Here is a 26719-nt window from a genome sequence, read left to right as displayed (position 1 = left end):
GAGTTGATGAAACAGAAAAGATACATTACATGTATAATGAAGGTAACTGGGTTTTGGAGTAATTCATGTTATGCCAACACCGCTCCGATCTTAAAAGGTAAAAATTATTAGCAGCCAATCTAATCTATTGATTAGAAACCAGTACCTTCATAAATAACACTCTGCTCACAGACAGCATGCAAAAAAACCACATTCTGACTTAATTTCATTTGTAAGAATGATACCATTTCAGAATGTAGAGGCATCACAGTACCAGAATGAGCATAATACAAAGAAAGGAAAGGACCTTTCTGAACTTTTGTGTAAGTAAATAATGCAGATACATGCAACAAAATAGATTTTTCTTTATTCTTGTAATTGAGTGCTCACAATATTTCCTTTATTTTGGTACAAAAGTGGATGCAACACAGAACATAGTATGATTATATCTCCCGTAGCAGCTTCTTTCCTAATCCTCTTCCAAATCCCTCACTTACAAAGATAAATTCTTGCGATCCTGACATTAGGATTATTCTTGAAGTAAAACATAAGCTGTAATCTTTCTGAAGCTGCCTGCTGCTCAGAATTAGGGCTGAGTGTCTGAGCATATCCATACCGCAGGGACCCACTGCGGCTCGACCTGTGCACGATGTACTGCAGACAGCAGCTGCGCAGATGCCTCTTGTAAATTGTCATTCACAATCACTTGATCAAAGAACTGACCAAACTGAGCTTCCATTTTCTTAGCCGAATCTTCCATCTCCTGTAAATCTTCTTCCTGTGAGACAGAGTAAGTCCAGAAAACTTCAGTATTGTGTAGAGAAACATACCTGCGCAGCATCTGCAAAACAGCTTGGGCCACATAAACAAGAGGTCAATAGATAATGTCAGTCTACTTTATTTCATTTACAGTTTGCTGTAATAAAGTGCACCTTCTACAGTCAGTTTCAGATCTGGAAAACAGAACTGCCTGCCATATGCTTCCCAAGGAAGTGCCTTGTGTCTCAGTATGCTCCATTTACCTAAAAAGTTATTCTAATGATGAGTGATGGCAGAGAATGTTAAGGACTGGAAGGCAGATCTACTAATGCTTGTGGTTTTATTCCAAATTTTAGTTTATTTGGCCAGTGTCCATGTTACTTTCTGTCACAGCAATCATGACTCATTTCCACATAGGTATAGACTGAGGTCTCCAAAACGTTAAGATGCTAAATTTGATTATGATTTGTGTGGAAACAATTGTGACAAAGTGCTGTATATATTCTAAATACAAGGTATGCATTTCCTGCAAGCAGGATCTGTGTTTTATCTACAGAACTTAGTATAGGATTGATACTATCATTAAGCATACATGAAATAATAATACATTCTTATAACTGTGAAAAAATAATTTATTAAATTACTGAAGGAAGCACATTCCAAGTATTTCAATGCAAACAGTAAATATACATGTTGATTCAAATACTGGCACAAGGCACCTAATTAAAACAAAAATATGCAATATACCTTCTCCTTTAAAGACATTTTGAAGCAAAATGCCTCAGCCCCCTAGATACAAATTACAACTCCTATGCTTCAAAGCCAGTCTGGGGGGGGGGAAAGAAATCCCAACAAAATCTACAGAAAAAGGTTCAGATTTGATCCTAAAGACATAGTAGTATTTTTTTAAGAGTTAACATTGTAGCATAATAGAATGCATTATGTTCTAATAACAGAATCTCAGATTAATAAACTCAATCTCTTTTATTCCCAAATCTCACCTTGAACTTCATGTTCACATAATAATCTGTAATGATCCTGGCATTTTTACGAGTCTGCCTCATGCAACCTATGCTGGGTGGCTTGATGAATATAATGGTGTGGGGGGGGGGGAAAGAAATCCCAACAAAATCTACAGAAAAAGGTTCAGATTTGATCCTAAAGACATAGTAGTATTTTTTTAAGAGTTAACATTGTAGCATAATAGAATGCATTATGTTCTAATAACAGAATCTCAGATTAATAAACTCAATCTCTTTTATTCCCAAATCTCACCTTGAACTTCATGTTCACATAATAATCTGTAATGATCCTGGCATTTTTACGAGTCTGCCTCATGCAACCTATGCTGGGTGGCTTGATGAATATAATGTAGGGCTTTAGCTCATGAGTCCGGGCTATTTGTATACCCTGCAAATGAAGAGTAAAATGAAGTATTTCAAGTGTATTCATCCCAGTTTTACTCCCATAAAAAGCCATTTGTTTACAACATGCTTTTATCTCCAGACCTAGGAGACACCTTTTTCAGGAACACTTACTTGAAGAAGATCTCACTAATAATCCCTGGACCAGACATTGTTAAGCAACTGTAGCACACAATCACTTAATTCTGCTTGGTAACCTTATTAGGAGGTGCTTTCAATACCAGTGAATGATGGAACAGTGTCATTAACAGATCTCTACAATCAACCACATTAAAGGTGCATTTGAAACCTGTTCTTTTTTAACTGTTAGGGAGCTACTTTTGGAAAAAGTACCTCTTTATTGTTCCACACTGGAAGAAAATATCCTGCTTTCAGAACTCCTTGTACTGTGTAACATTTCCTAATGCTAGTAAGTATTGTTAAATTACTGCAGGGAGTGGAGGGAATGGGAAAAAAAGAAAAGCAAAAGAAAATCATAGCATGTAAAATTGGTCAAGCCACCAGATTTAAAATAAAGTATGTAACTCAGCACTACTTCTGCTACCTCACTGCTCTTACTTCAAGTGGCAAAATTACACATCCCAAGTCCCAACACCCCACGTTTTCCCCTTTGCTTCAAAATGTAACAGAAGAAACCCAAGGACAGTTTTAGATGTGAAGACTAAGGTGTGACCTAATCTGCCTCTTACAGCAGTTTCAGTTTTTGAGTAATACCCCACAAATCTTGTAACTTAATTTCTGTTTTAAGCAGCACAAAACCCTGCCAGCCTAAGGCTCAGACACATTGACTCTGCATAATTAGAGGGAAATATCCAAGAATTACTGAGTTACGGTGTCGCTCTTTACATTCAGTTAGAGGAGATGTTGAAACAACACAGCCCAAACACCTCCTAAGTACTAAATATGCAAGTAATTCAGAGAAGGTTAGCAGGATTTTGCTAGACACAGCTCTAAGTATCTTAGATATTTACAAGTGCAGGCTTTTATTAGCCTTATCTTTATCAGCAAATTCAATGCAAAAATAGAAGAAAAAGTGAAGAGCATCTAAGTGAAAAAGCAGGTTACTAACAGCTGTAACTTCTGGAGAGGAATAAAGGCACAAAGACACACTAAAATTTTCAGCTTTTGCTTGATTACTTTTAACTGTTGCTGCTTTTACCAAAGGGTGTTCTGAGATTGCTAACAGAAGGACAGAATTCTCAACTAATAGGGCTTGGAGGAGGAAGAAATCCCATGCTACAGCTCTCCATGTGAAAGACTAATCCTTATTTTAAGTAAGTATGAAAACTCATTTCCATACCATCCAAACTGATAATGCAGCTGCTGGCTTGGTAAAAAATGAACTGTCAACATACTTGTCACTGTAGTACCACCACCACCCCCTAAGACACATGAAAAGAATAATCTATTATTAATAAGCACCATACGGTAAAGTGAAAAGACGAAGCAACAAACATGTTCCAATGGCTCAAGAATGTAGAGAAAATTATTTTTCCTTCCAGAAGATTCCCTGCCCCTTTACCACTCACCTGTGGCTCTAAATCTATTACACAGATCTTTCCTGCATCAAGGACTGTTCGCACTGCATCAATACTGGTACCATAGAGGTACCCTTTGTATTCCCCATATTCCAGCATTCTGCAACAGTGGTGAGGAAGAAGGAAAGTGAAAGAATATTTGAGTTTCAAAAAGGTTCAATTTAAAGGTGAAATCTTCAATTATAATCCAGTGATCAGGACTGAATGATCATAAAATGCAGTCAACACTGATGAACCTTCACACCTTTGCTCTTCCCTGCTACACTGGGCATAAAATCAAAACCATTACAGTTCAATGTCTCCAAAACATGCATTTTTTACTCATCATGGTTTTATGAATTTTATGATGAGAGGTTGTGATTTTACTTGTCAATGCTTGTCAATTACATACTACAAATAACTTCTTAAATCTGAAGATCTCAAAGCACTTGGCACAGCTCAGTGAGTGTAGCTTCTGTGGTGCTGAGCTGGTCTGCCTTAGATTATTGATGCATAGAAAGGAGCAGACACTTTTGAATATTTAGCCCTTACAGTTCAACTACTCATGTGTCATCACAGCAGAGATCCTGCAATGGAGTCATAGGTCAGGAACAGGTGGGATTCGCTACTAAATTTTCAAAAGCAGTCTGGTTTCCAGGAGAGTTAGACTTATAAATTACAAGCACATCTAATGAGCTCAGAACTAGAGAGCCCATGTTCTTTTAGAAGGATTCTGAGATTAATTGTGGAGGAGCTATTTGCAACTGTATGAACACAGTCTTGGAAGAAACGGTCTCAAGTAGTTTGACCCAGATTTACACCAAACATACACAATAAGAGTGGCGGAGCCCAGACTTGGGACCTAATTACAAAACTGTATTTTCTTGGATCATGCTGCATTTTAAGTAATAAAAATGTAATTCATCTCTCCTACTCACCTGTGGCTATACACCATGTTTTCAAAAGTTTCCTTTGATACGTAGTGATATTCACGACCATTCATTTCATAACTTTTCTGAACACGAGTGGTGTCTGAAAGAAGATATAACAACACATGCAAAAAAAGCAGTTGCAACTAAATTATTGTAACTTTATAAGTGAAAATGAACTTCATGAAGAACTATCAATCAGTATTTTAATAAATAATAATATGAGTTATTTCCATACGTTAATACAGAGCAAAAGCCCCATATACTGTAATGGTTTGCCAGTGACAAGTCATTGAAAGTTATCAAAACACAACTGTATTTCTTGGAATGGAAGGGTAGTTTAATCCAAATAGTTGTGATTCAAAGCAATCAGGAACTCCCTTGGAACTGGTTGCACAACTATTTTTACTCCTCAGAGGCAAAAATTTTTAAAGTTCATTCAGAAGAACCCCACAAGCTTCCCACACTTGCACCTTCCCCATATCTGGGATCTTAAGCACAAAGTCCTGAATTTTCAGCTAGCTTCAGATCCCTAATTTCCAGTTTGGTTATCTAAATTACAAGAATCAAATAAGCAGAGGTAGAAATAATTTCAGTTGTTACGTCAGAAGTTAAGCTGCATAAGTCTCATCTGAGACTAGAAGGCTAATAAGGAAAGCTGCAAAGCCTATTAAGCACCAACTTCTGTTGTCTTCATTCTCATATCTGAGCACTTAAACCCTAAGAACTTAAAATATCTCCAAGAAACGTTCTTTTTTTTAAATCTAGGAAAAGCAAACATCAAAATTAAACCAAATCATGCACATAACTTTCACCTTCATAAAGCTTTTAATGGTTTCAGAGGCTGGAACTTGAAAATACCTTTGGCTGATTTGCTAAAATGAGATAGATAGTATTTTAAACTAACCCTTATGAAAGCAAACAATACTGGCTTTCAGTGGAGCTGAAGAAACAGCCATAGAGCAAAGAGTTTATGAATGCACAAAGGCAAGAGGAAGGTACTTGGCATTTCCTATTCATGTTTGGATTGGGGTAGTGGAGGAAAGAGGAAAAGCATTACATACGAGGTGTGGCACTTTGAAACTCTCGTGGGTTACTTGTGATAAGCCTTCGCCGTAGCTCATTCACACCAACTCCTGCAGGACCTGGAAAGTTGGAAGAGCAACTAATATTACTGACAGGGTACAAATCACTCCCCAGCAATATAGCCATACCCAGGAGGCAACTCAGCAGTACTATTTTAAAAGAAAACACTTATCAAATACATCTAGACTTAGGATAGTGGATTTGCCTTTACTCAGTTTGCTTTATCAGGACAATAGAACAGTGCAGAACAGCAGCTTCCCTTCAGTCACTACAATTAAAGTCTCCTTGAGAGCCTGCAGCCCACTTAATACAGTATGTCCTATAACAAGCATTATTAAAGGCATCTTTCTATACTGTCCATGATTGAGATTGTTCTAGTCTGGAGTTAAATATTCTTATTACTGTCCTATTTATGCATTTAACACTGGTTGTAGAAATGCCTCCATGTAAATATGTTTTCTATTAAGTTACAAATGTTTTCTCATCATTTTCAGTCCCAGCTGAATATAAAACTGAACCACTTCCCTAATAAAATCCATTATCAAACAGCATTTGTAACTGTATGGCTTCTTCTAAGGACTCTATCTCAAGCAAAGAAGATGATACCTACATTAAACTTTAACCTCAGTAATGGGGCCAAATTACAGTAATTCTTGAAGTGTTGCTTTGAGAGCTGCCTACACAGTCAGCAACCACTGCAATCAGCAGCAGGAAATCCCCGTGGGTCAGACTGTGCGTGACTGTTTCCTCTCCTCTGGCAGAAGAGGGTGCCATTTGCCTGTGAAGGTTGTTAACCTCTTACCCACAAGGATAATCAGTCTGTGCCGGTCTGTTGGGTGCCGCTGGTACCTGACCACCTCTTCATAGGGAGCTGCCAGGGTGCTGTAGCAGCTGCTGGGGCACCGGGAGTAGCAGGACTGCTGGTTGAGCCGGGCCTTCCTGCGACACAGCCGCATGCTTCTGCGGAATCCAGCTGCAAAGGGGCAGAGGCATCAGTACTAGAAAATACACCAGAGATGTAGGCAACTACTCCTTTAACCAAGAGGGCCTCTTTCTAAGCCACAGAACATACAACCTTTTTTGAGCTTTTTGCCAGGCGAAGGTTAGTGAATTTCATTGCTGCCCTTGATATGACAGCTTGGTAGAATCTCTGAGCATTAAAGGACAGCTAGAGAGTAGGTAAAATCCCACTGAAAGTCATCTGAAAACTAGCCCAGAATGAAAGACTTCCAAAGGATCCCCAAACAGGCTGAAGGAGAAGTTTCTGACTACTTGAGGCATCTCTAGGGAACAGGTGAACTTTTTTTGATAGTGTAGGTGGTTTGCTCTCATGAGGCAAGTCTGGAACATTTACTCCAGCCTCCAGAATGTGTATTTTAAAGGTCACTATGGTTTAATAACCACAGGGGTAGCTTTGTTGCTCCACTTGACCATCCAACTCTGAAAACCTCACCTATAGGTGTACTTTTCTAATGAAAGCCCTCATGATTATTCTCAGTGGATGACAGATACTACTTTTGAGAAAAATGAAGTCAAGTTTAAATAGCAGTGGCCAAGTCTCTGTAGAAACCTAACAGGATGAAAAATTTAAATGGAGAGATTGAGCATTATTAGGAGGAAGGAGATTTCTTGAAGTTTGGAAAACAGAGTAAGATTGTATTCCATTTAGTAAGTCTTTAGGTGATATAAAGAACAAAGTATTTTATTTAACTTAAGACATGCATTTAATCTAGATCAAGCTGCAAAGATTTTACTTATCTTTAGTCTTGCATACCAATAAAGACTCGTTGACCAAATTCACCAAATTCTTCCTCTTCTAGAATACAAAGAACAAATACTCATGAAATAAAAAAGATCAGGGAAAGCTTAAAAGCTAGATGGCTAACAATTATTGCTGATCCCAGGGAAAAAAGGGGTTTCAGTAAATATGTGGCAATATGATGCCTAATATAATTTTAAAAGCATGATACTCCATAATATGAAATACCAAAATATTTCACATGACCAATGATCAATTCAAAAGGGTCATTGTGAGAAAAAATAAAAATAGAAAGTCTTGGTATTTTCTAAATTAAATTTGAATTTTAACATTCTATTTGTTTCATTCCTAAAATATCTAGATACCAGACAATGTTTTGAAATTGAAATTAATGAAAAAAAACCTCCACATAATTTAAGCTTTTCAGGTGAAATCTTTCTTACAAGCACTCCTTAGTTAAAACAATAACTAACAAGTCAGCAGCTCAAAATCAGAAACAAAAAATTTGTAACTCAGTTTCTGCCCCATACCATGTTTGGAAAATGCAACTTGTGTGTGCTCAGATGTTTCAGGCAAAATGAAGACCTGATTTTATTATTTATTTTTTCTTCATTGGATCAGTGATATTTGTGCTCCAACATGTGAGCCTAACCAGTTTCCTCCAATTCTTTTTGTCCTCATTCTCATGCTGTTCCTCATAAAGACTTCACTATTCAGGTGAGACTTCTAAAACTCTGTATGTATTTTTTTTTTATTAAATTTCTCATATAAGGCTCAAACATACCAATTTTCCAATAAATCAATGTTCAGAAAGTTTAGAAACTATTTGAGAAAGGTGGTTTGAAAACAACCAAGGAAAAAAATGGTGCCAGTGTTTAGTTTTCTTTTCAAAAAGAACTCCTTATTTTCCCCTAATCACGCATGTAGTTATCCAAGCTGTGTGCTCCCTTTACTTAGGCCTTGTTAAAGCAGGAGGGAGATACAGAAGACACAGGCATGTCTTTAAAAGCTGTATTCCTTCCAAGGAAAAACATTATGTTCATAGCTTTGAAATGCTTTTAGCTCTAGACTCTTTGATTTACAGTTATCTTATAAGCATGGAAGTATTAAAACAAAATTAGATGCATGTTAATTGCTCTTTCACATCTATACACTCTTCATTACTTGTACCTTTACAATACAGTTTTATTCCTGCATTTCTATATGTACTAACAACTAGTTTATGACTATGGAAAAAGCTGCTTGGCACAAAACTGCTCATTCAGGGCAATGTTCAGAGTACTGTTCAGCTGACACATGCCCATATAATTTCTATCTTCAGGTCTCTTGAGTCATCATTCAAATATGTTTAAATATTTCTGCTTTATCTACACTCTCCTCTATGGTATGGAGTGCAGTGTAGAATCCTACAGGGAACAAGCAATTCAGCTACTGGGTATTGCAAGAAGAGTGATAGTTCCTGGTAAAGCAATAAACAGATAAATTCTATTAGCTTACTGCTTACAGGAGACAGGGAGAAAACAGTTAGTGTTACCTTCTTTAAGCTCCTCTGCACATTCAGATAGAGACAGACATAAAACAATTAGTTTTGAGAAGACAGTCTATATACTATGATTAAAAAAAAAAATCCAACCAGCATTGTCCAACACATTTAGGGAAGGTAGAAAACAGGTACTGCAAACATTAGAATATGCTTCTTTAAGCATGAATTCTCAGTTCCCAAAGAGTGCAAGACTCAACTGCAGCATCTATGTCAGTACTGTACTGCAAAATACATCTGCAACTAGTGGTTAAAGTAGAATGTAGGATAGCAAATATTTGCACCTTTATTCCTCTGACTCTGTGGCTACAGCAGAGAGCTGACTCAGCACTGAGCAGTGATCAGGATTTACAACAGTAATCCCCAAGTGCAGCTATCAGAAACATCCTAGCCTGAAAACAAAAGACTGCCCTGCAGACCTGCTGGTTCTGCCTTAAAAGCCTTGGGCATTGCTTGAGAGGTGGAAGAGAACAAACCACCTGTGATAAGAGAAGAAGGTGCAGAAAGAAGAACTGGCAGAAGAACTCAGGACCTTGTGGAGAAGAGCAAGTGTAAGGTAGAATGACACTCTTCTCCACAAGGTTAACAAATACCTCAAATGAGAGGTTTAGCAGTAGTTTTATTTTAGGGGAGAAATTATCTATTTTAGAAGACTTAAGTTTTGCAGAACTCTCAAGATGCTGTAAATAAGCAGCTGCTTCTTAAATGAAAAAAAATAAATCCCCATATCAGCTTGGTTAAAAAAAAAGTACTGATTGATTCTATTTTCAATACATAAATAATGAATTTTATAAGCATTTTTCTTTCCTGTATGCCAGCCATGCCCACAATCAGGAATCCAGAAGCAGCTTTCCTCTGTACCACATCAACTCCTACAGGCATTGGGGATTCAGGCCTCCACATTACCGAAGGTAATCCAATTATCTGCTGACATCAGTGCAGCCCCTGCTGTCACAGCTTGCACAGGTATAACTGATAAGGATTGGATAAATAGATCTGCTACTGATGCACGAGAAGAAACATTCACACTTGTGGGATAAGAGGACAGAAACCTTACTATTAAGGTAATCAGAGAACAAGAGGAAGACTTAAAGCAACAAGATTTTACATAATGGCTCTTCAAGCCAGAATGGCTTCTGAAGCTAAAGTGGCATTTTGGTTTTTGCCACCTGCTTGTTTGCAAGACACTCGCTTGTCTCTGGACACCCTTCTCGCAGCAGAACAATAGCAAGGAATTTAGAATTAGGTCAGAGGAACTTACCTGACTCAAATGTTTCTTCATCTTGTTTAGTAATCCAGATAGCAAAGATATTAAAATAAATTCAAAATTTAATTCTTTTCCTTCTAATGGATTTCAGAATCAGAAATCAGTTTTCCAGCTTCTGTCGGTCTCATATATACTCACATATACTTCCCCCAGCTCCCTCTACCCTGAGGTGGCAAAATACAGCTCACCGTACTTGAATTAACTGCTTCATCTCTTTTAACACAGCCCTACAAGATCCCATCCCTCCATGAGAGCTTCTGAATTACCTTGAAGAAGGAAGAATGAACTGCACTGCTTTAGGGAGCAACTCAAGCTACCAATCTTCACACTTAGTGTTCACAAGTAAAAACCTATTCTTGCTCCTTGTTGTCCCAAGATCAGTATCTTGACAATGAATTGTGTGGGCTCTCCATGACCACAAAAATATGTGGCATTAAACATACAGTAGGCAAAAAACTATGGTAACATTACAGCCACTATCCAACACCTGAATCAAAGAGGTTGGATCTCATTCAAGCAGATATTTTTGTGCTGGTCAAAACACTTGACTATAAGCACTGTACGCCAGAACTGCAAACAGCTCATTTTAATACACTAATACTAGATGAGGTTTCCAGGGTATGAAAAACAGAGTTTTCTACCATTAAGTTCACTAGGAGGATGGGTGGTTTTATCTAGCAAATGAGGCTTTTAACTAGCTACTGCCTTGAGGCAAATAAAATAATCACAAGTGAATTCAGTTACCTGTTTCCACACACTTTTCGTCAATCTGCATGTCGTCCTCTACAGATTAACACAAGGGAAAAAAATTCATCTGAATCAGAAAAACACTGAGGAGGAAAAACAGCCTTACAGATCTTACAAGACTGAACTCAGACATCAGAAATAAGATATGCGAAACTCAGATCGCCTTTAGACATCTTTAAGGATTTTAACTGTTAACTCCAATTTACTGATGTTCCTTGTCTACAGTGAGCAAAAATCTCTTCTTAAGTGAGTGCTCTGAAGGGCTTGTGGCAGAGAGGCAAATGCATCTAACGAATTCTCCTCTTGAAATAATGAAAGGTTTAACATGGCTGTCAATCTGTTTATCCAGTAGATATCTATTTATTAAGTATTACCATGAGGGAATAGAATTTTCTGTCATATAGCTTTTAAATATCTTTCCAACATTCTATACTCAAGGAAAGTGTTTTGCTTGATTGATTTTATTATTATTTTTACAAGGAAGAAAAGGAAAAGATCAATTCAGCTCTCTCTCAATCCTGAGACCACATCAATTTTTGTCCCTGAAATGTGATCACATGAGCTTGGGCAATCTCATAGACTCACAATACTGCACTGTTTGTGTTTTGTTCTTGCACGCCCTTCCAGAGAGGCCCAATAGCAGCTATTTTCCAGTTACAGGGCAATTTTCAGAGTATCTGTCAATCACATTCTGCCCATATGTATCCTTTAAAGAAATACTCTCTTGGAGCTGCTCCAGGAGAGAAAGAGGGAGAAGAAAAGAGAAAGAGGAAACATTGTCTTTCTTTCCTCAAAGAACCCATCCAAACGGTCACTTCCCTGACAGATAATGCGCAGCTAAAGTTTTTGCTTTAAGACAATGCATGCATCTACTACTTCAGGTGAAAAAAGGCTGGATTTCAATTATGTTAAGCACACAAAATGCCAAGAACTTGGGCTTCTTCTGCATGTATTTATCAAAATGCCTCATTTCCGAAAACTTTTTAAAAAGTCTGTAAAACCATGTGTTATATATATTGGTTCCGGGTACAGAAATGCAATGCTGTCCAGATGTGATTTCCTACCTTCTTCCACAGTGCTTACTGCTCACAGCATATCCATTGAAGCAGTTAAAATGCAATAAAATTATGGTGAAAGAGAGCCTCAGCTCCAGCAAACAAAGCAATCAGTGCAAGAAGAATCCTAGGGAATGAAACACATTCCCTCTGGGATTTATCATAAGAGAAAAATTTTATACTTGCATAAAGAACCATAGAAGAAAACAGGGAGAGAGGAAACAGGAAGAACATTCTTTTTCTGGGAATAATTGCATATTTAGAAAGTTATAGTTGGCAGAGGATAACATTTCTGGATTGTTACCATGAATAAATTAAAGGACAGCATAGCTTATCTTAGGCCTCAAGAAAAGAAGTTCTATCTTTCTCTCAATAGCTTTGATGGCAAAGAAACATTCTAAACACTGTATGGCACTTTTTCAGTGCAGAGCTGGTATCTGTGTCCCTGGAAAGCCAGGCCAGTACAATTGTCACTTCAAGACTTAGAGCCAATTCTCCTGGAGAGAACTGGCTGACCTAGTGAGCTCCTAGATTGTAGAGACTTTAGAAGAGGTTGAATTCACAGCTTCTCTTATGGTCAGATCCCAAGTATGCTGGAGACAACCATCTCCACCATCAGTACTCCAGGTACAATTATCATCAAGTATTTGTTTTTCTAGGGATAGTTAACACAGTTCTAAGGCTACAATATGGCTCCAGACACAATGTCTTTGAATTAAGCTGAATTGTATAAGCTTCTATTTCAGTATGCCTGAAACAGAGACAAGATCTTTCTTTCCTACTGTATTACTCAAGTAATTTTTCACTCACACATTGATGATTTGAGACAGAGATGGGGCTGGAAGGGCTGAGACCACCAGAATTCTCGCTGCTTCCTACATAGAAATAAATTTATCACAGTTAAAGAAACAAAACAGTCCACAAGCACATTATGCTCCAGTCAGATTCACTGTTTACATGTAAGATCAATCAGTACTGAACTGAGAGAAGACAGCAAGAACTGAAACATTACCAATGTTTTAGCCCACTGCAAAGTCCTGAAAGAAAACCAACATGCTATCAGAACTATTTTGAATTTCCAAATCAGCAGCCCAGAAGTATTAAGAGTTTATGTAAAAGTACAGGAAGATAAGCCATAGCATGGTACAGACTCCCGGAAGTAGAAGAGTGTGCTACTGCTAGGAGTAGTAGTACTACTGCCTCCATTACTACACAGAGCCTCTTGCTTGCAGCCTGAGTCACAACCCAGTTTGATTTCAACCTGCATTATACAGACCACAGGTAGGTTTATACATATATTGCAAAGTGAAGTTTATCATCTGCTATTGCATGGCCTTTTGTTATCCTGAGGGTACCACAGGACATGTGGTTAAAGGATCAAATTGAAAAGTTTGCTACAGCAGTGTAAGAACTCTGATTCTGAAAGCATGTAATGTAAAAATAATGGTCTATTAATGCAGAAAATAATAAGCAAGAGATCCTTGTTCTTCCTTGAGTGTTTGGGGTTTTTTCTCCTTTCTTTTAATCTGGCCTACTCAGCTTTGACCAAAGCTGAAGAGGTCACTCATGCATCACAAGAGAGCTTTAAAAAAATACTATGCTTTTAGTATGCTGCTCCTCCCCTTGCTTTTTTTGTTTTCATCATACATGATGGTCCTTTAATAGTCAGGGCCCTCAATTTCCACACATCTTTCAGCTGCTACACTCCCCTAGATGTCTTAGCAACCAGCATGGAGACTGGACAAGTGCTGCAAATTTCCTAAATGGCAATTTGAGATTATACAGGGGCTTTCAAAAGCTTGTTCTCACACAGGCACTCTTAAGGGAAAAAGAGCAAGTCAGAGATCAGAAAGAAAGAGGAAGGATGATTGTCAGATCTGAATCATACTGCTACAAAACTTGTGAAAATTTTAAAGAACAAAGTGTGAATAACTGGCTAATTTTTAAACCAGAAATCAGGAAAATGATGATTTCTTTACCTTTTAAGAAGATGATTTGAGGGTATGAGTCCAGCACAGGCACTGAGATCTGAAACCTTCCTGGCCTGCCACCAGAGAGCATCATTCTGGTCCACAATCTGGAGTATTTCACCCCTCTTAAAAGGCAAACCTGCATCAGCACATGGTATGGCAGGATCTTGCAGGGGCCAGTAATCTGCCATTGCTCGCACATAAAGCTGGTAAGGAAAATACACAAGAGTAAGCAGAAGCCAAGTTTAGAACAGATACAACATGAGCTTTACAATCACAGGGCCAGATAGTGCTGCATCTTCAGTCAACTAATGATGAAGTCAAGTTTTAAAAACCAGATCAAGCCCTAAACCCCCTCTGTCCATTAAATGAGGAAAAAGCCCCATTTGTCTCATACATTATGAAAAGAACTGACCTTCAACTTGTAGATCACTCTGAAAGTGCCTTCATTACACAATAACATTTTCACTTACTGTCTTTACTGCTTCAGCAACAACATATTGATGTCAGCTGAGAGGTGGCCATAAAGGCAAGGTAACACTTTGGGGATTGCAATAAACTTCCAGGCAACACCATGTCTTTGTATCACACAATTAGGCACTACTGTTATCAATCTGGAAAAAGAAAAAGAATGTTTCTTACTGTTGTTTGGTTGCTGACAGGCCGATCGGAAACTGGAATTAATTTGAACATAATTGTCCCCTGAGACAGGGCCTAAATGATTAGAAAAGAATTAAAATATGGTTGGTATTCAACGCAAGTAATCAAACATAGGCAAGACAAGCTTGACACAGCATGGTTTTGAGGCTACTGTAATGTCTGTGTTACAGATAGAATTCAGGTAGACAGAGTCAATGTGACAATACTGTATTTTTTCCAAAAGGAAACTCAAGAATGAAAGTTTTGCTAACTATTTTTAATTTAATGTAACCTATGTTTCACTGTAAGTATATGTAATTTCAACATTAATTCATACCAAATTTTTCTACTGAAATCTTATTTAAATTAGCAGCAGGGTCTGATAGATGGATGATATAAAGGGGGAGGAACATCACTTAATAATTAAGCATTCCAATAGAGTTTGTATTTCTTACACCTAGTAACGGTACAGCCAGGGCAATAGCACATAGACTTGATACGATTACACATAGAAATACCTCACTGGCTGGCACTTAACACTTAGCAGTCAAGAACCCTGGAAAATTGTGGGCAAAATGACAAACAATAGGGACATCTCAACAGATTTCTTCATGAGAATTGTGACAACAGTAATTACAGTGCCCTTTTTTTGCAAGGTGAGATGTGTAGTTTACAAGCTCATTCACTCTGCTTTAGTGCATTTTGTAACACAGACTCTTATTACAATAGCAGCTTTCCTCTACTTTCTTGTGGAATATTAACTGAGTGGCACTTGGGGAAAAATTATGAATCAGTGACGTCTACTTCACTGATAAATACTAAAAAATTAGTATTTTTCCCAGAAGCTGCAGGTGGAATGGTCACAAAATTTCTGTCCAGAACAGAAGTTAGATTTAATTCTGGTTTCACGTATTCTGATATCATGAGCAGTTGTGAACTTCATTCACAGTAAGGAAACAGCCTGAAATTTTTAAAAGAAAATTCAGATTTTCTCCTGTACAAGAGTGTGTAAAAGAGTGAGCATACAAATAATCTTAAGGTACAAAGTAGAAATTTTAAAAATATTAAATACCAGAATATTAATGACTTGCTCAGGCTCAAGTCCCTCAACAGGAACTCCATTTACTTCCACCAGTTTGTCTCCAGCGTACAGCAACCCTACCGTGAAAACAAATATGAAAACAGCAGCAGGAGTTTTATCGCAGGACGATTTGTCTTGGATAGGCAAGGCAGGGTCACAGAGAAATACCACAGGTTTGAAAGTCAGCATTAAAATTTTCCATACACCAGGTATGCAGGAAAGCATTTTGGATTCGGGCTGCATTGCCCCTGGATGGGACTGCAGACTGCTGTGGGTTGCAAGAAGCTTGCATGCTTCAGTTTTCTTATTTCTTCCCACTCCCTCATACAACATCTTTACAATCTACTGACAATTTGCCTTAAAATTAGCACAGACATTTTAATATTGCTCCATTTCCCAAAGTAACTTATGAACCTGTTCTATATTAATAGACCATGAGACATGGAATCAGACCCTTAAAAACTTCAGGTGCAGTGGGAGATCCCAGAACTCCTCTCTGTCCTTTACAGTAAAGTCTTCACAATATTGTTTTCTTTCCCATGTTCCTTTAACTCAATTACAACATTAGTCAAACTAGGAACTTAATCGGCTATTTTCTGCAAGTTGGGTTTTCTTCTAGATACAAAGGCCAGAAAATACTAAAAGGAGCTATTTTATAATGATTACAGTTGAATTTTATTTCTGATGTTTTACATTTTAGTTATATTACATTTCCTAAGGGACATGGAACACATTCAATTCTAGGATGACAAAGTAGTAACATTTCCAAGGAAACTCTTCACAAGATTGCTTAGCTACTAGTGCTAAGCAAAGTGTTTAGTAGACTAGTGCCAAAAAATATTATTCCTCAAAGCCAATTATCTTCTAGAATCACAAACTATTGATGTTTACCGTTTCTCCTCATTCTAGGGAATAAGCTGCAGTTCATACTACACTGCAATTTGGGCACCAGGTATTGGTGCCAGGAATACATAATAAAAACGGGATTTGTACCTCAACTCAGTCTAAAACAGCAAATTCATCTGAAAATTTATGAAGCCCAAATCAAAGTCACTGCAATGTATCACTGTTAACAGTGCTTTCCCATATATACATCATCTTGCTTTATAATGGAAGATTAATTGCAGAAGCTATTATCTTACTTCAAATGTCTTACTTCAAATTCAGTTTTATGTATCACTTTGTTTCAAATTCCACTTACCACTTCTGTCTGCCAGCCCACCATGGATCACACGGGCAACCGTTATGTCACCTGTTATCTCATGGCGTTTAATGGTGGCACCCTGGCAGATAAGAACAAAGAAAAAACACATTGATCACTGAAGGACCCCAGTAAGTTTCCTTTCATACCACAAGTCTGATCTTCACACTGACAAAAAGGCATTGAGGGATACAGCCTTTTTACCACAACATGGATATAGCAATAACCACAGAATCACAGAATACGCTGATTTGGAAGGGACCACAAGGATCACGGAGTCCAACTGCTGGCCCTGCACAGCACCATCCCCAGGAGTCACACCATGTGTCTGGGAGCATTGTCCAAACACTTCTTGAGCTCTGTCAGGCTTGGTGCTGTGACCACTTCCCTGGGGAGCCTGTTCCAGTGCCCAGCCACCCTCTGGGTGCAGAACCTTTTTCTGGTATCCAACCTAAACCTCCCCTGACACAACTTCAGGCCACTCCCTCAAGTCCTGTCACTGGTCATCGCACAGAAGAGATGAGTGTCTGCCTCTCCTCTTCCCCTCACAGGGAAGTTGTGACTGCAGTGAGATCTCCCCTCAGTGTCCTCTTCTCCAGGCTGAACAGACCAAATGACCTCAGTCACTCCTCATACAGCTTCCCTTCAAGGTCCTTCACCAACTTCATGGCCCTTCTTTGGACACTTTCTAACAGCTTCATTTCCTTCTTATATTTTGACACCCCAAACTGCCCTCAGCACTCGAGGTGAGGCCGCTCCAGTGCAGAGCAGAGCGGGACAATCCCCTCCCCTGCCTGGCTGGTGATGTTGTGCCTGATGCCCCCCAGGATATGCTTGGCTCTCCTGGTTGCCAGGGCACTGCCAACTCACATCCAACTTGCTACTGACCTGGACCCCAGGTCCCTTTCCATGGCACTGCTCTCCAGCACCTCATTCTCCTGTCTGTCCATACATCCAGGGTTGCCCCATCCCAGGTGCAGAATCCAGCACTTTCCCTTGTTGAACTTCACATGGTTGGGGACTTCCCAGCCTTCTCCTTTGTCGACACTTCTCTGCAGGGCCTCCCTGCCCTCAAGGGAGTCAACAGCTCCTCCCAGTTTTGTATCATCTGTGAACTTGCTCAGTATTCTTTCCAGTCCTGTGTCCAAGTCATTCATGAAGATGTTAATGAGCACAGGGCCAAGGATGGAGCCCCTACAGAACCCCACTAGTGACAGGTCCCCAGTCTGATGTCACCCCAGTCACTATTACCCTTTTTGCCCTACCCATGAGCCAGTTGCTCACCCACTGCACGATGTGTTTATCCAGCTGTGTGCTGGATATTTTGTCCAGAAGGGTACTCTGAGAGACAGTATCGAAAGCTTTACTGAATTCCAAAAGGATTACATCAACTGGCTTCCCCTGATCAGCTAGGTGGGTTACCTTGTCATAAAAGGAAATCAGGTTTGATAAGCAGGACTTTTCCCCCTCATGAAACCATGCTGGCTGTGACCAATGACTGTGTTGAATCTCAGGTGTTTTTCAATACCTCCCAGAATAATCTCCTCCATAACTTTACCAGGCACTGAAGTGAGACTGACAGGCCTGTAGTTTCCAGGGTCATAATGTATTAGTACTAAATCCTCAATGTCTTCAACTTCCATCACACTAAAATAACCTCATGGATTGACAGTAAGAAATCTTTTCTATCTCCAATATTACAGCTATCTTTTCCTAAAACAGATTAGCTAAACTATACAATTGTTGCTGCTAATAAGTACAAATGATTTCTAAAGAACTTTCAAAGTCTCTCCTCCCTTCCTTTCTGTTTGGGCCATGGGAATAACTCTCAATCCAGTTTGGTTTTATCTCATATAATGAGAATGTATCTGCCAAATGTTCAAACCCTGAGCAGACAAGGCATCAAACAACCTGCTCTAGTTATACCCACACTGTGCAGGGCCAGATGGTCTCCTCAGGTCCTTTCCAATCTCAACAATTCTTGTGATTCTGTAAAATCTGGACAAGAATGCACACAATTCCCATGACATTCCTGGGAAGAAACCAATATGCATCTGATGCATTATCAATTCTTGTCTAAGTTAAAATAACTTGACAGACACAAGGAAGCTCCCTTACCAGAGGCTGGTTGTTTTTCACTAAGCAGACAATCCTCATAGCTTCTTCATTTTCAGGTATGTTGTCTGGCAGTGGTGGAAGGGTTGGTTCAAAATCTTTCTGGGCCACAGTATCATGAGCAGATAGCAAGGCCTGTTACAAATGAAAACATGCAAACCAACCAACCCATAAGCAAAGATCATACAGTAGCAGAACTTTAAACAGTGACTGGCTAGAAAATAGAAATCAGTGAATGTATTCCTGTGTGAATATAGATCCCTTGCACACATTGACATTTTCTTCTTTCCACCAGGAAAATCAAACCATGGAAATTTTAAGAACAGTTCCTCTATTTCTTGTGGAAAACTTAGAAAAGATGAAATATTTCTATTTGGAGCTCTTGGGTTAAGAATGCAGGTTTTGCAATTTCAAGGAAAGTTTGGTTTTATATGTCTGTATTAACTGCCCATAATTTAAAACTTTGTAAGAAACATCTTTCAAGCACAGCCTTAAGTAAAATGCAGCCCACTGCAGGTACTTCTGATACACAGTTCACATTTGATCTCATGATCAGATTAGTTCATCATCAGTTAACTATGTCTCTTCTGGCTCCTTTACCAGTTCTTGTGAACAGCTGCCCATCCATTTCCATTCCCACTGCAGAGAGCTCCATGAGCAAACTTTTTCTTTCCTTACGCAGGACTTGCCTTTAAGTGTGGAGAACGCAGTAGCCGTCTTAGCTCTTTGATCTCTCCTGACTGAGGGGCTTCACGGAGCAATTCTACCACCTGATAATTGTAAGAGAGAAAGCACAGAGAAGGATTCTAGAGGACAATTAGTTTAGAAAGCTCTACATTGAATGTAAAGGAATATGATATGGAGACAGTATTAAGCTCCCCCACATTATATGACTCAGAGGATGTCCATATGGTTTGCTCTAGAACTGGACAATATGACCACAGCTGCACTACACTCAGCCAGGCTTAATTTAGTTCAGGCACAGTGCCATGTGCTCTAAATCAGTTTTTGCTCCCATCCCTCAACCAATTTCATCACTAGTCGCAGTTTCTCTACTTCGTCATTAACTCTCCCACTAATTAAAAGATTAAGAATTCAGCTATTATGATTAGAAAAATCTAAAAAGCTTTTCAATATCCTCATGTCAGGCTGCTTGATTGTAGCCATAACACTGAACCACACAGTTACATGGGAAGAAAAATACACAGTCAGTGATTAAACAATTAATGTTTCTGTTCATTACACTGGCCAGGATTTGTGTAGTCCAGCAACCACAGCTGTGCCCATTTCTCATGCCCCCCCTCTTACCACAGTAAGGGCTGTTGAGCAGTTTTACAGATGTGCAAAGAGAGTTTCAAGTTTATATACTGTATTTAGACCTGAGACACAGAATAAATACCAGAACACTTATCTGCAGTGTTCATTTGGTATGAGTAAGTAAAGCAATAAACTGTGTATACACAGTCTCACCTCTCGACTCAATGCACGTGCCTGCAGCGTGACAGGAGCTGGTCTTTTTCCAAGATAATGTTGGAGGCATTCATAAATCTGTTTCATGCCATGACAGACAAAACAAGGCAATGATAACATTGACCAGTTCACATGATCATATAGATACATACATGACAAGCAATGGACAACACTCTATTTGTGGAAACTTCTCAGTCCAACTATAGCCCCAGAGTCTGCAATCTAAATTCTAAACATCTAATGCATCTGGAATTTAGTCTTGAACTCAATGCCTCTCTGTATTACCAGCTAGCTAGCCAGTTACCTTGTAGTTTTGAATTTTCCTAGAAGAAAAGCTGTCTGCACAGGTCAACAGCCTGATAGAGCCAATTCCCTGATTTGTAATCTGTTTTCTTCCTCTAGCTGAAGGCATAATTAGCAAAGTAAATTTAACTTAAAACAAATTGCTGTATTTAAAATGCCCATATGGGCGTTCTTATCCAGTAAAAGCTCTTCTTTAAAATGTAAAGATTTTTAAAACCTTTTTTAGAAAAGCAGAATTTGTACAGAATTTGTCTCAGAGATAAAATTCTTCCCAAGATAGAAACACCAGTCAAAACTCTGTTCTCTAACTATGTAAGATTTTCAGTTACACATCAGATGAGTGGGATGCAAAATAAAAAAATACAATGTCCCAGGCCCAGAAGTGGGATGCATGGCCATACAGAAATTTAAGAATAGAAAAGACAGCTGAGCAATGCTGTGTTTAGTCTGTGTCCCCTGGCCTTAACACGGACATGTAAAGTAGAAGAGCTTTAATGGCTAGGACATTTTGGAAGAGAATACTTTATTCTCCTTTAAAGCAAAAGTCGTTTTGTCTACTGTGACTGCTGATGTTAGGACTGACATCAGAACTACCAGCACTTCATGTAAATAAGCATTTATTGTCCTGATATGGCAAAATCAAGTAGCTATTCCCTAGAGATTGTTCTCTAGGTAACCTTTGTTTTCATAGCTGTGTGTTAACTTACCTTTAGCAGTGCTTGCAGCCAGCGAGATCTGAGCAGGTCATATAACATGCCAACGCCATTGACATCTCTCTTACAGAGCAAACTGAGTTCTTGCAGCGCTAGAGTCAGAACATGAGATACACCTGAGCCCAAGAAACAGAAAAGCGCAAGACACTTCAGTACACAAAGAAGACCAACCAAAGCCAAACAGTGACCCAGGCCTTTGAAATGCACCTTTCCTCAATTTGTACTTCTAAGAAATGCACAGACATTTCCTGTCTGCTTTGGTTTTTTTCCGGCAACCAACTCTGTTGCATGAGTTATTTTACCATTTATTAGCCAGCAGGGTTAGGTCAATATTAGCAATTTGCAACTGACCTGTGAGAAAACCATACAGGCAATCTCACATGTATCAGTCTGGGTTCAAGCTCATACCTCCTACTGAGAAGAGGTGAAACAACAAAAAACTCCTTGGCTTTATAAGCCAGAAACAAATGCCAGGTATTCTCCTCTGATGCTCTCTTAAGTTAACTGCATACTGCCACTGAACATCAAGAATCATTCCAATTAATAAGTAGTAATACTTCAGACACATTAATCTCGCTCATGACTCAATGGAAGAAGAGTCACAGAGATCAAGGAATAAAACTTTTTTCAAAAGAAAGTAAACTGAAAAAGAGGTGCAAAAGTTACCATTATCTTTACTGCTGACTGTTGGCACCTCCATCTTCTCCTTTATTCAAGGATATTCCACCCACTTTGAATAGTGCATTCACACCACGTTGGTTTCACAAAGATAGATGCTGAACTAGGGAAAAGAGTACCCTCATATCAGAATACTGTCAGGTATCTTACATTGATAAGAAAGCAGAATTTAAAACAAAGTGGGGGGGCAATAATTTGTATTTAAAGTGCACAACAGGTGTCAAAAATAAATTAAATACATGAGTCCCACCTGTAAATTCAGCTACCCAGTAGCATCCAAAATACAGACAGACAAGCCTCAACTGGAATATGACATTTTAATATCTTTATGGAATTATCATTTGCTTGCTTCATTAAGTCATCTAAAACAAAAAGCTGTTTGGTCCATCTTCTGGCTCTCCAGCTTAAGTGTACTACCATGGAAAGTCTTAATTTTTTCTAAAGACTTAAATCTTGTTTCATATCAATATAGCTTAGAAAATAATAATTTTGAAGGACACATTACATTTAATTCCTCCTGATATTGACACAATATTAAAAGTGAAAGACTGGAGTTGCTACTGAATTTTAATTGACCAAAGACATGATTTAGAAAAAGGGGATCCCTGTCTCTATCATTATTTGAGTTTAAGGTCTTTGAAGGATTTGTTCCACAGAGATTTCATTATTTTTCTCTATTTCCTCACAGTGAATTAAAACACAAAAAACCCAAGCCCAGGTAAAAATTCTTGGTTCAAATTACTTTGCTGGTATCATCATGTCTCTCAAGCAATAGGTTGCCACTTTTAGAGATGGAATCAAAGAAGTTATTTGCTAATCTAAAGATGTGTTGCTGATTTCTTTAATTATAAAAAGCGCATATACTACCTTATTTTTTTTCTTTAAATTTTAAAATCAGCATTTTTAACCAATGCAGGAACACACCACTTACTAATTAATATGTATCCATGTTGCATGACCTTTCCACATATAAAATATAAGCCTTCTAAAATTTTCTTTCAAATTCCTTCTCTCCCTTAAAATTCTGTGATAACCTATCACTAACCTATAATGTTCTCTTAACTTAAAACTGGAAGAAGTTCTTCAATCTGCTGTTCATGGCAAGCAATGCAGTACTGGATCGCTTCAGGGAATTCTCTGAACTCTTCTTCTCAAAGTATTATGAAAATTCCCCAGGGAACACCACACAATGCATTTATACCCTAAAGCATCAAGAATCTGTGTATGAAAGCTCTTAAGTAATTCAAAATCTTCATTACATCCTATCTGATTTAACTTCAAATCACACTTGATACAAGTTTAAAGATACTGTCATGGTTATCAGTGTTGTAGATTACTCCTAAAGAATTAAATATTTCAGCTGGCCACTCAAGAGATGAGTTGGACTACAAATTAAAAAAACTAACATCAAACGTCTGAGCACCTCAGCCAATAGCGACCCCCAGTGTGACTCACTGAATGCTTTACCAAATTCTGCTAAATACACAGTAGTTTATCCCCTGGATTAATAAAGTAAAAAGGCAGCCATTTTCCTCTAGATTGCTCTGTAGATAGAAAACAGCAAAGGTACAAGCAGGAAAAGTATTATCTTGATCTGCTTACAAAAGCAGAAGGCATTACTGTCACTTTTACTGCACTTAATACTTATTTTTAGAACACGCTTCCTCTCTCTCCTGTTAAATCATAAAACTGCTTTCAAAAGGCAGTGGAAATTAAGGGAGAAAAAAAAATCAGAAGTCATGAGATTATGACTCAAACATTTTATTACTGAGTCTGGACAATTAATTTCAAGTTACTTCTATGGAATACTCAATGACACATCTTACTGAAATTCTAATCTGAAGACTGCTTTTAAAATTATGAATTATTCTTTTAAAGACTCACAGAAATATAGTTTGATCCTCACCCAATACAACTGGGGTTTGAGCTGCAATTATTTAATATTTTTCAATGGTCTCGGTTCTTTTCCTTTAAGAATTTGCCTTCCCCATTTTTAAGCTTAGTTGATCTGCCTAATGATGGATTTAACAAAGCAGGACATATAAATCTCTCATGAAAACCTGTTCCTTTCTTCATCGAGACAAAGCAAATGGAAACAAAGAACAACATTTCTGGAGATGCTAAAATATTTCAGATTCTGCTGAAGCACAAGCAATATCGTTAGCCCTTTAAAATACTGACAGATTAATTTTTTCCCCATAGAGCATTGCAGCATCTGGTATCAGTACAGCTTCCACAGAGAACAGATGTGAGAGCAACTTGAGTGTGTTTAGAAATTTTGGACACAGTTTATCTTGAAGGTTAACCTCAGACTTCCCAAAAAACTGGGAAAGCTACTGAAGGGTGATTGCTTGCCTTGTTGGGTGAAACCCTCAGCTACAGCTCTCAGAGTTCTAGGAATAATAATAAACATGCAGTAACCCTTCCATCCATTGCTGTCATCTTAAACTACAGAGTTTATGCTTGCACTAACAGAAGCAGCATTTTAACATTAAAATCTGTCAAGTTCTTAACACCACAGCTCACCTCAGCCATAAATTAGTAGCTGTTTCATATTTACACACAACAAAAGGAAAGCAGCTTCCAACTGTGAAGCCTGGTTTCAGAAGCTGTCAGTAGCAACAGATGCTGAAAAAATCATTATCAGAAGAGAGGAGGAGTATCTTACTTCTTTAGAAAGAGACCTTCTGGATTGCTTGCTTAAGGGCAAAGGTCAGAGTTCAAACAAACTTAGAATTACTACTGTGCCTTTATTTCCAAAGACATATCTACGCAGACTATAAGGCCGGAGCTCAGCATCTCCTCATCCAAGGATCTAAATAAATTAGATGGAAATTCTTGCTAAAAGGCTTACCTGACTAATCTCCCAGGCAGTGTAAGGGCCTTCCCATTCACGTGTATTGCAGGCAATTACAGATGCTCATTAATAGAAGACATCTCTCTTTGCCTGTTGTTAGAGACAGAACTGGATATCCACACTGACTGTGCAAGAATTTGAGTCAAAATCAGTCAGTCACCTCACGTCTACAAGCATCTGTTATCCCAAATTTGGGCTACAGGGCTTCCTTCAGCAGCACAGTATGAAATTCCTTGAACCTATTTGTCAGACAGACCAGAAGGTCTTATTGATACAAGGCTAGAGCTGCAAGGGAACCTAAGCCCTGTTTTTAATGAAGTTTCAGAATTGACTTTAAGTGGACAATTTTGCATCTTGTCAAGCCTCTAAAGGGGACAACACCAGAGAACCTGACATCTAGAACATCACCCCCCTGCTCTTATACACTCTGGTTAATAATTCAATTATTAATTGAATAATTTCCTTTTTACAAGGAAAACTACTCCTATCTTTAAATTTGCCAAAATTAATGATTTGGCATATTGAAGACTGCAAATTAGCTTGAGAGTAGGAAATACTCTGAGAAAGCTTTCATTGCAAATAAGCCACAGGAGAGATATTCAGCAACTCAAACCACATGCCCTGTTCAAGACTTTTTTGTTCTGCATTAAATAAGCTTAATTGGGCCAGTGTCATCACTGAAGTCTGTCAGCTTCCTTTTCTAGTCAGTGTAAAGAACCACCTTGCTTTTTGTATACTTTTTGAGACTTTAAAGTGTTTTAGCTAAAACAGCAACCCGACATATTAGTGGAATAAATTGACTATTTTAAGCCTTTGAAACCATTTATCCTTATCTCAACCCAAGCACCACTTAATGCAAGTCAGAGGCAGTAGAGTTTTACAAGAAAAAGACAGAAAAAATGTTATGTTCACACCAAGCATTCTGTGAGATTTCACAGAATCCTACCTGCATACATGAGGTAATTTATGCTACTACTCTTTGTATTCAGATCTTCCTGATGGTGGTTTATTCTGCCTCCCTCTAAAGCACAGCCTTAGAGCTGCAGTGGTGGTGTGAGTACCTTGTTTACACGGGGTAAACCGCTAAAACATCGCTTCCCAAAACAGCAGCACGCAGAGAACACTTGATGCAGCACACTGCAGTCATGAGGGGCAGCCAGCTTTACTTCCAGCTGTTTATTGCCAACAGCTTGGGCTTACTGAGAAGAAAGCAACCAACCAAAACCCCTTAAAAAAAACAACCAACCACCGTATTTATACTAAATCTTAGTACTCAGAAGTATGTGGCTAGGTAGTTCAAAGAAAGGATTTGTTTTAGAGTCCCGTATCAGTGACATATTTTTCTACATTATCTCTCAACATACAAGAACAGGTAGTTTCATAACCTACTTCTAAAAAACAAGTACAGTTTTTGAAGATTAGGAGAGAGGAAAAAAATCTCTTTCAAGCTCCTACTCCCTATTCATACACCCCTCTAATATTTGGCTAATGGGAACTAAACAGATATTAGAAGTTTAAATAGGTTTGCTGTATCTATGAGAGGAAACAAATTTCTGAGTTACATGGGGGAAATGCATCCTTGCAGTACAATGGCTTCAGTACAGTGCAAATTTTCTTACCTGCAAACCCC

General features: G+C 38.4%; 1 protein-coding gene and 1 long non-coding RNA gene across 15 annotated transcripts in view; one reads left to right on the top strand and one right to left on the bottom strand.

The window, feature by feature from the left end:
• The window catches only part of LOC108445162, a 28077-nt gene extending 17455 nt beyond the window's left edge, over positions 1-10622 (top strand). For all 3 annotated transcript variants that reach the window (XR_001859911.1, XR_001859914.1, XR_001859915.1), the window contains 3 exons: positions 3327-3436; positions 9812-9904; positions 10486-10622. This is a non-coding gene — a long non-coding RNA (uncharacterized LOC108445162). The remainder of the gene's footprint in view (positions 1-3326; positions 3437-9811; positions 9905-10485) is intronic.
• The window catches only part of MPP4 (membrane palmitoylated protein 4), a 27255-nt gene continuing 860 nt past the window's right edge, over positions 325-26719 (bottom strand). Inside the window, exons 1-23 of one of the 12 annotated variants that reach the window (XM_017728076.1) lie at positions 26709-26719; positions 25087-25179; positions 22221-22335; positions 21549-21670; positions 20539-20616; positions 19758-19838; positions 19072-19203; positions 16954-17035; positions 15744-15829; positions 14675-14746; positions 14042-14238; positions 12873-12937; positions 12072-12089; positions 11005-11043; positions 10255-10275; positions 8988-9002; positions 7469-7510; positions 6497-6667; positions 5673-5753; positions 4618-4711; positions 3692-3800; positions 2014-2148; positions 325-757 (exon numbers count right to left, since the gene is read on the bottom strand). In XM_017728076.1, the coding sequence (XP_017583565.1) occupies positions 566-757; positions 2014-2148; positions 3692-3800; positions 4618-4711; positions 5673-5753; positions 6497-6667; positions 7469-7510; positions 8988-9002; positions 10255-10275; positions 11005-11043; positions 12072-12089; positions 12873-12937; positions 14042-14238; positions 14675-14746; positions 15744-15829; positions 16954-17035; positions 19072-19203; positions 19758-19838; positions 20539-20616; positions 21549-21670; positions 22221-22254 (1866 nt within the window). In that variant the 5' untranslated portion in view covers positions 22255-22335; positions 25087-25179; positions 26709-26719 and the 3' untranslated portion in view covers positions 325-565. Of the gene's footprint in view, positions 758-1739; positions 1766-2013; positions 2149-3462; positions 3545-3691; positions 3801-4617; positions 4712-5672; positions 5754-6496; positions 6668-7468; positions 7511-8987; positions 9003-10254; positions 10276-11004; positions 11044-12071; positions 12090-12872; positions 12938-14041; positions 14239-14674; positions 14747-15743; positions 15830-16953; positions 17036-19071; positions 19204-19757; positions 19839-20538; positions 20617-21548; positions 21671-22220; positions 22336-25086; positions 25180-26708 lie in introns of those variants that run through there. The other 11 variants (XM_017728095.1, XM_017728071.1, XM_017728109.1 and 8 more) reach the window with 11 other exon arrangements.

Source organism: Corvus brachyrhynchos, unplaced genomic scaffold (genome assembly GCF_000691975.1).
Source record: "Corvus brachyrhynchos isolate BGI_N302 unplaced genomic scaffold, ASM69197v1 scaffold370, whole genome shotgun sequence".
Classification (NCBI taxonomy): domain Eukaryota; kingdom Metazoa; phylum Chordata; class Aves; order Passeriformes; family Corvidae; genus Corvus; species Corvus brachyrhynchos.
Note: the sequence above shows the minus strand (reverse complement) of the source record. Positions and strands in the feature narration are given on the sequence as shown.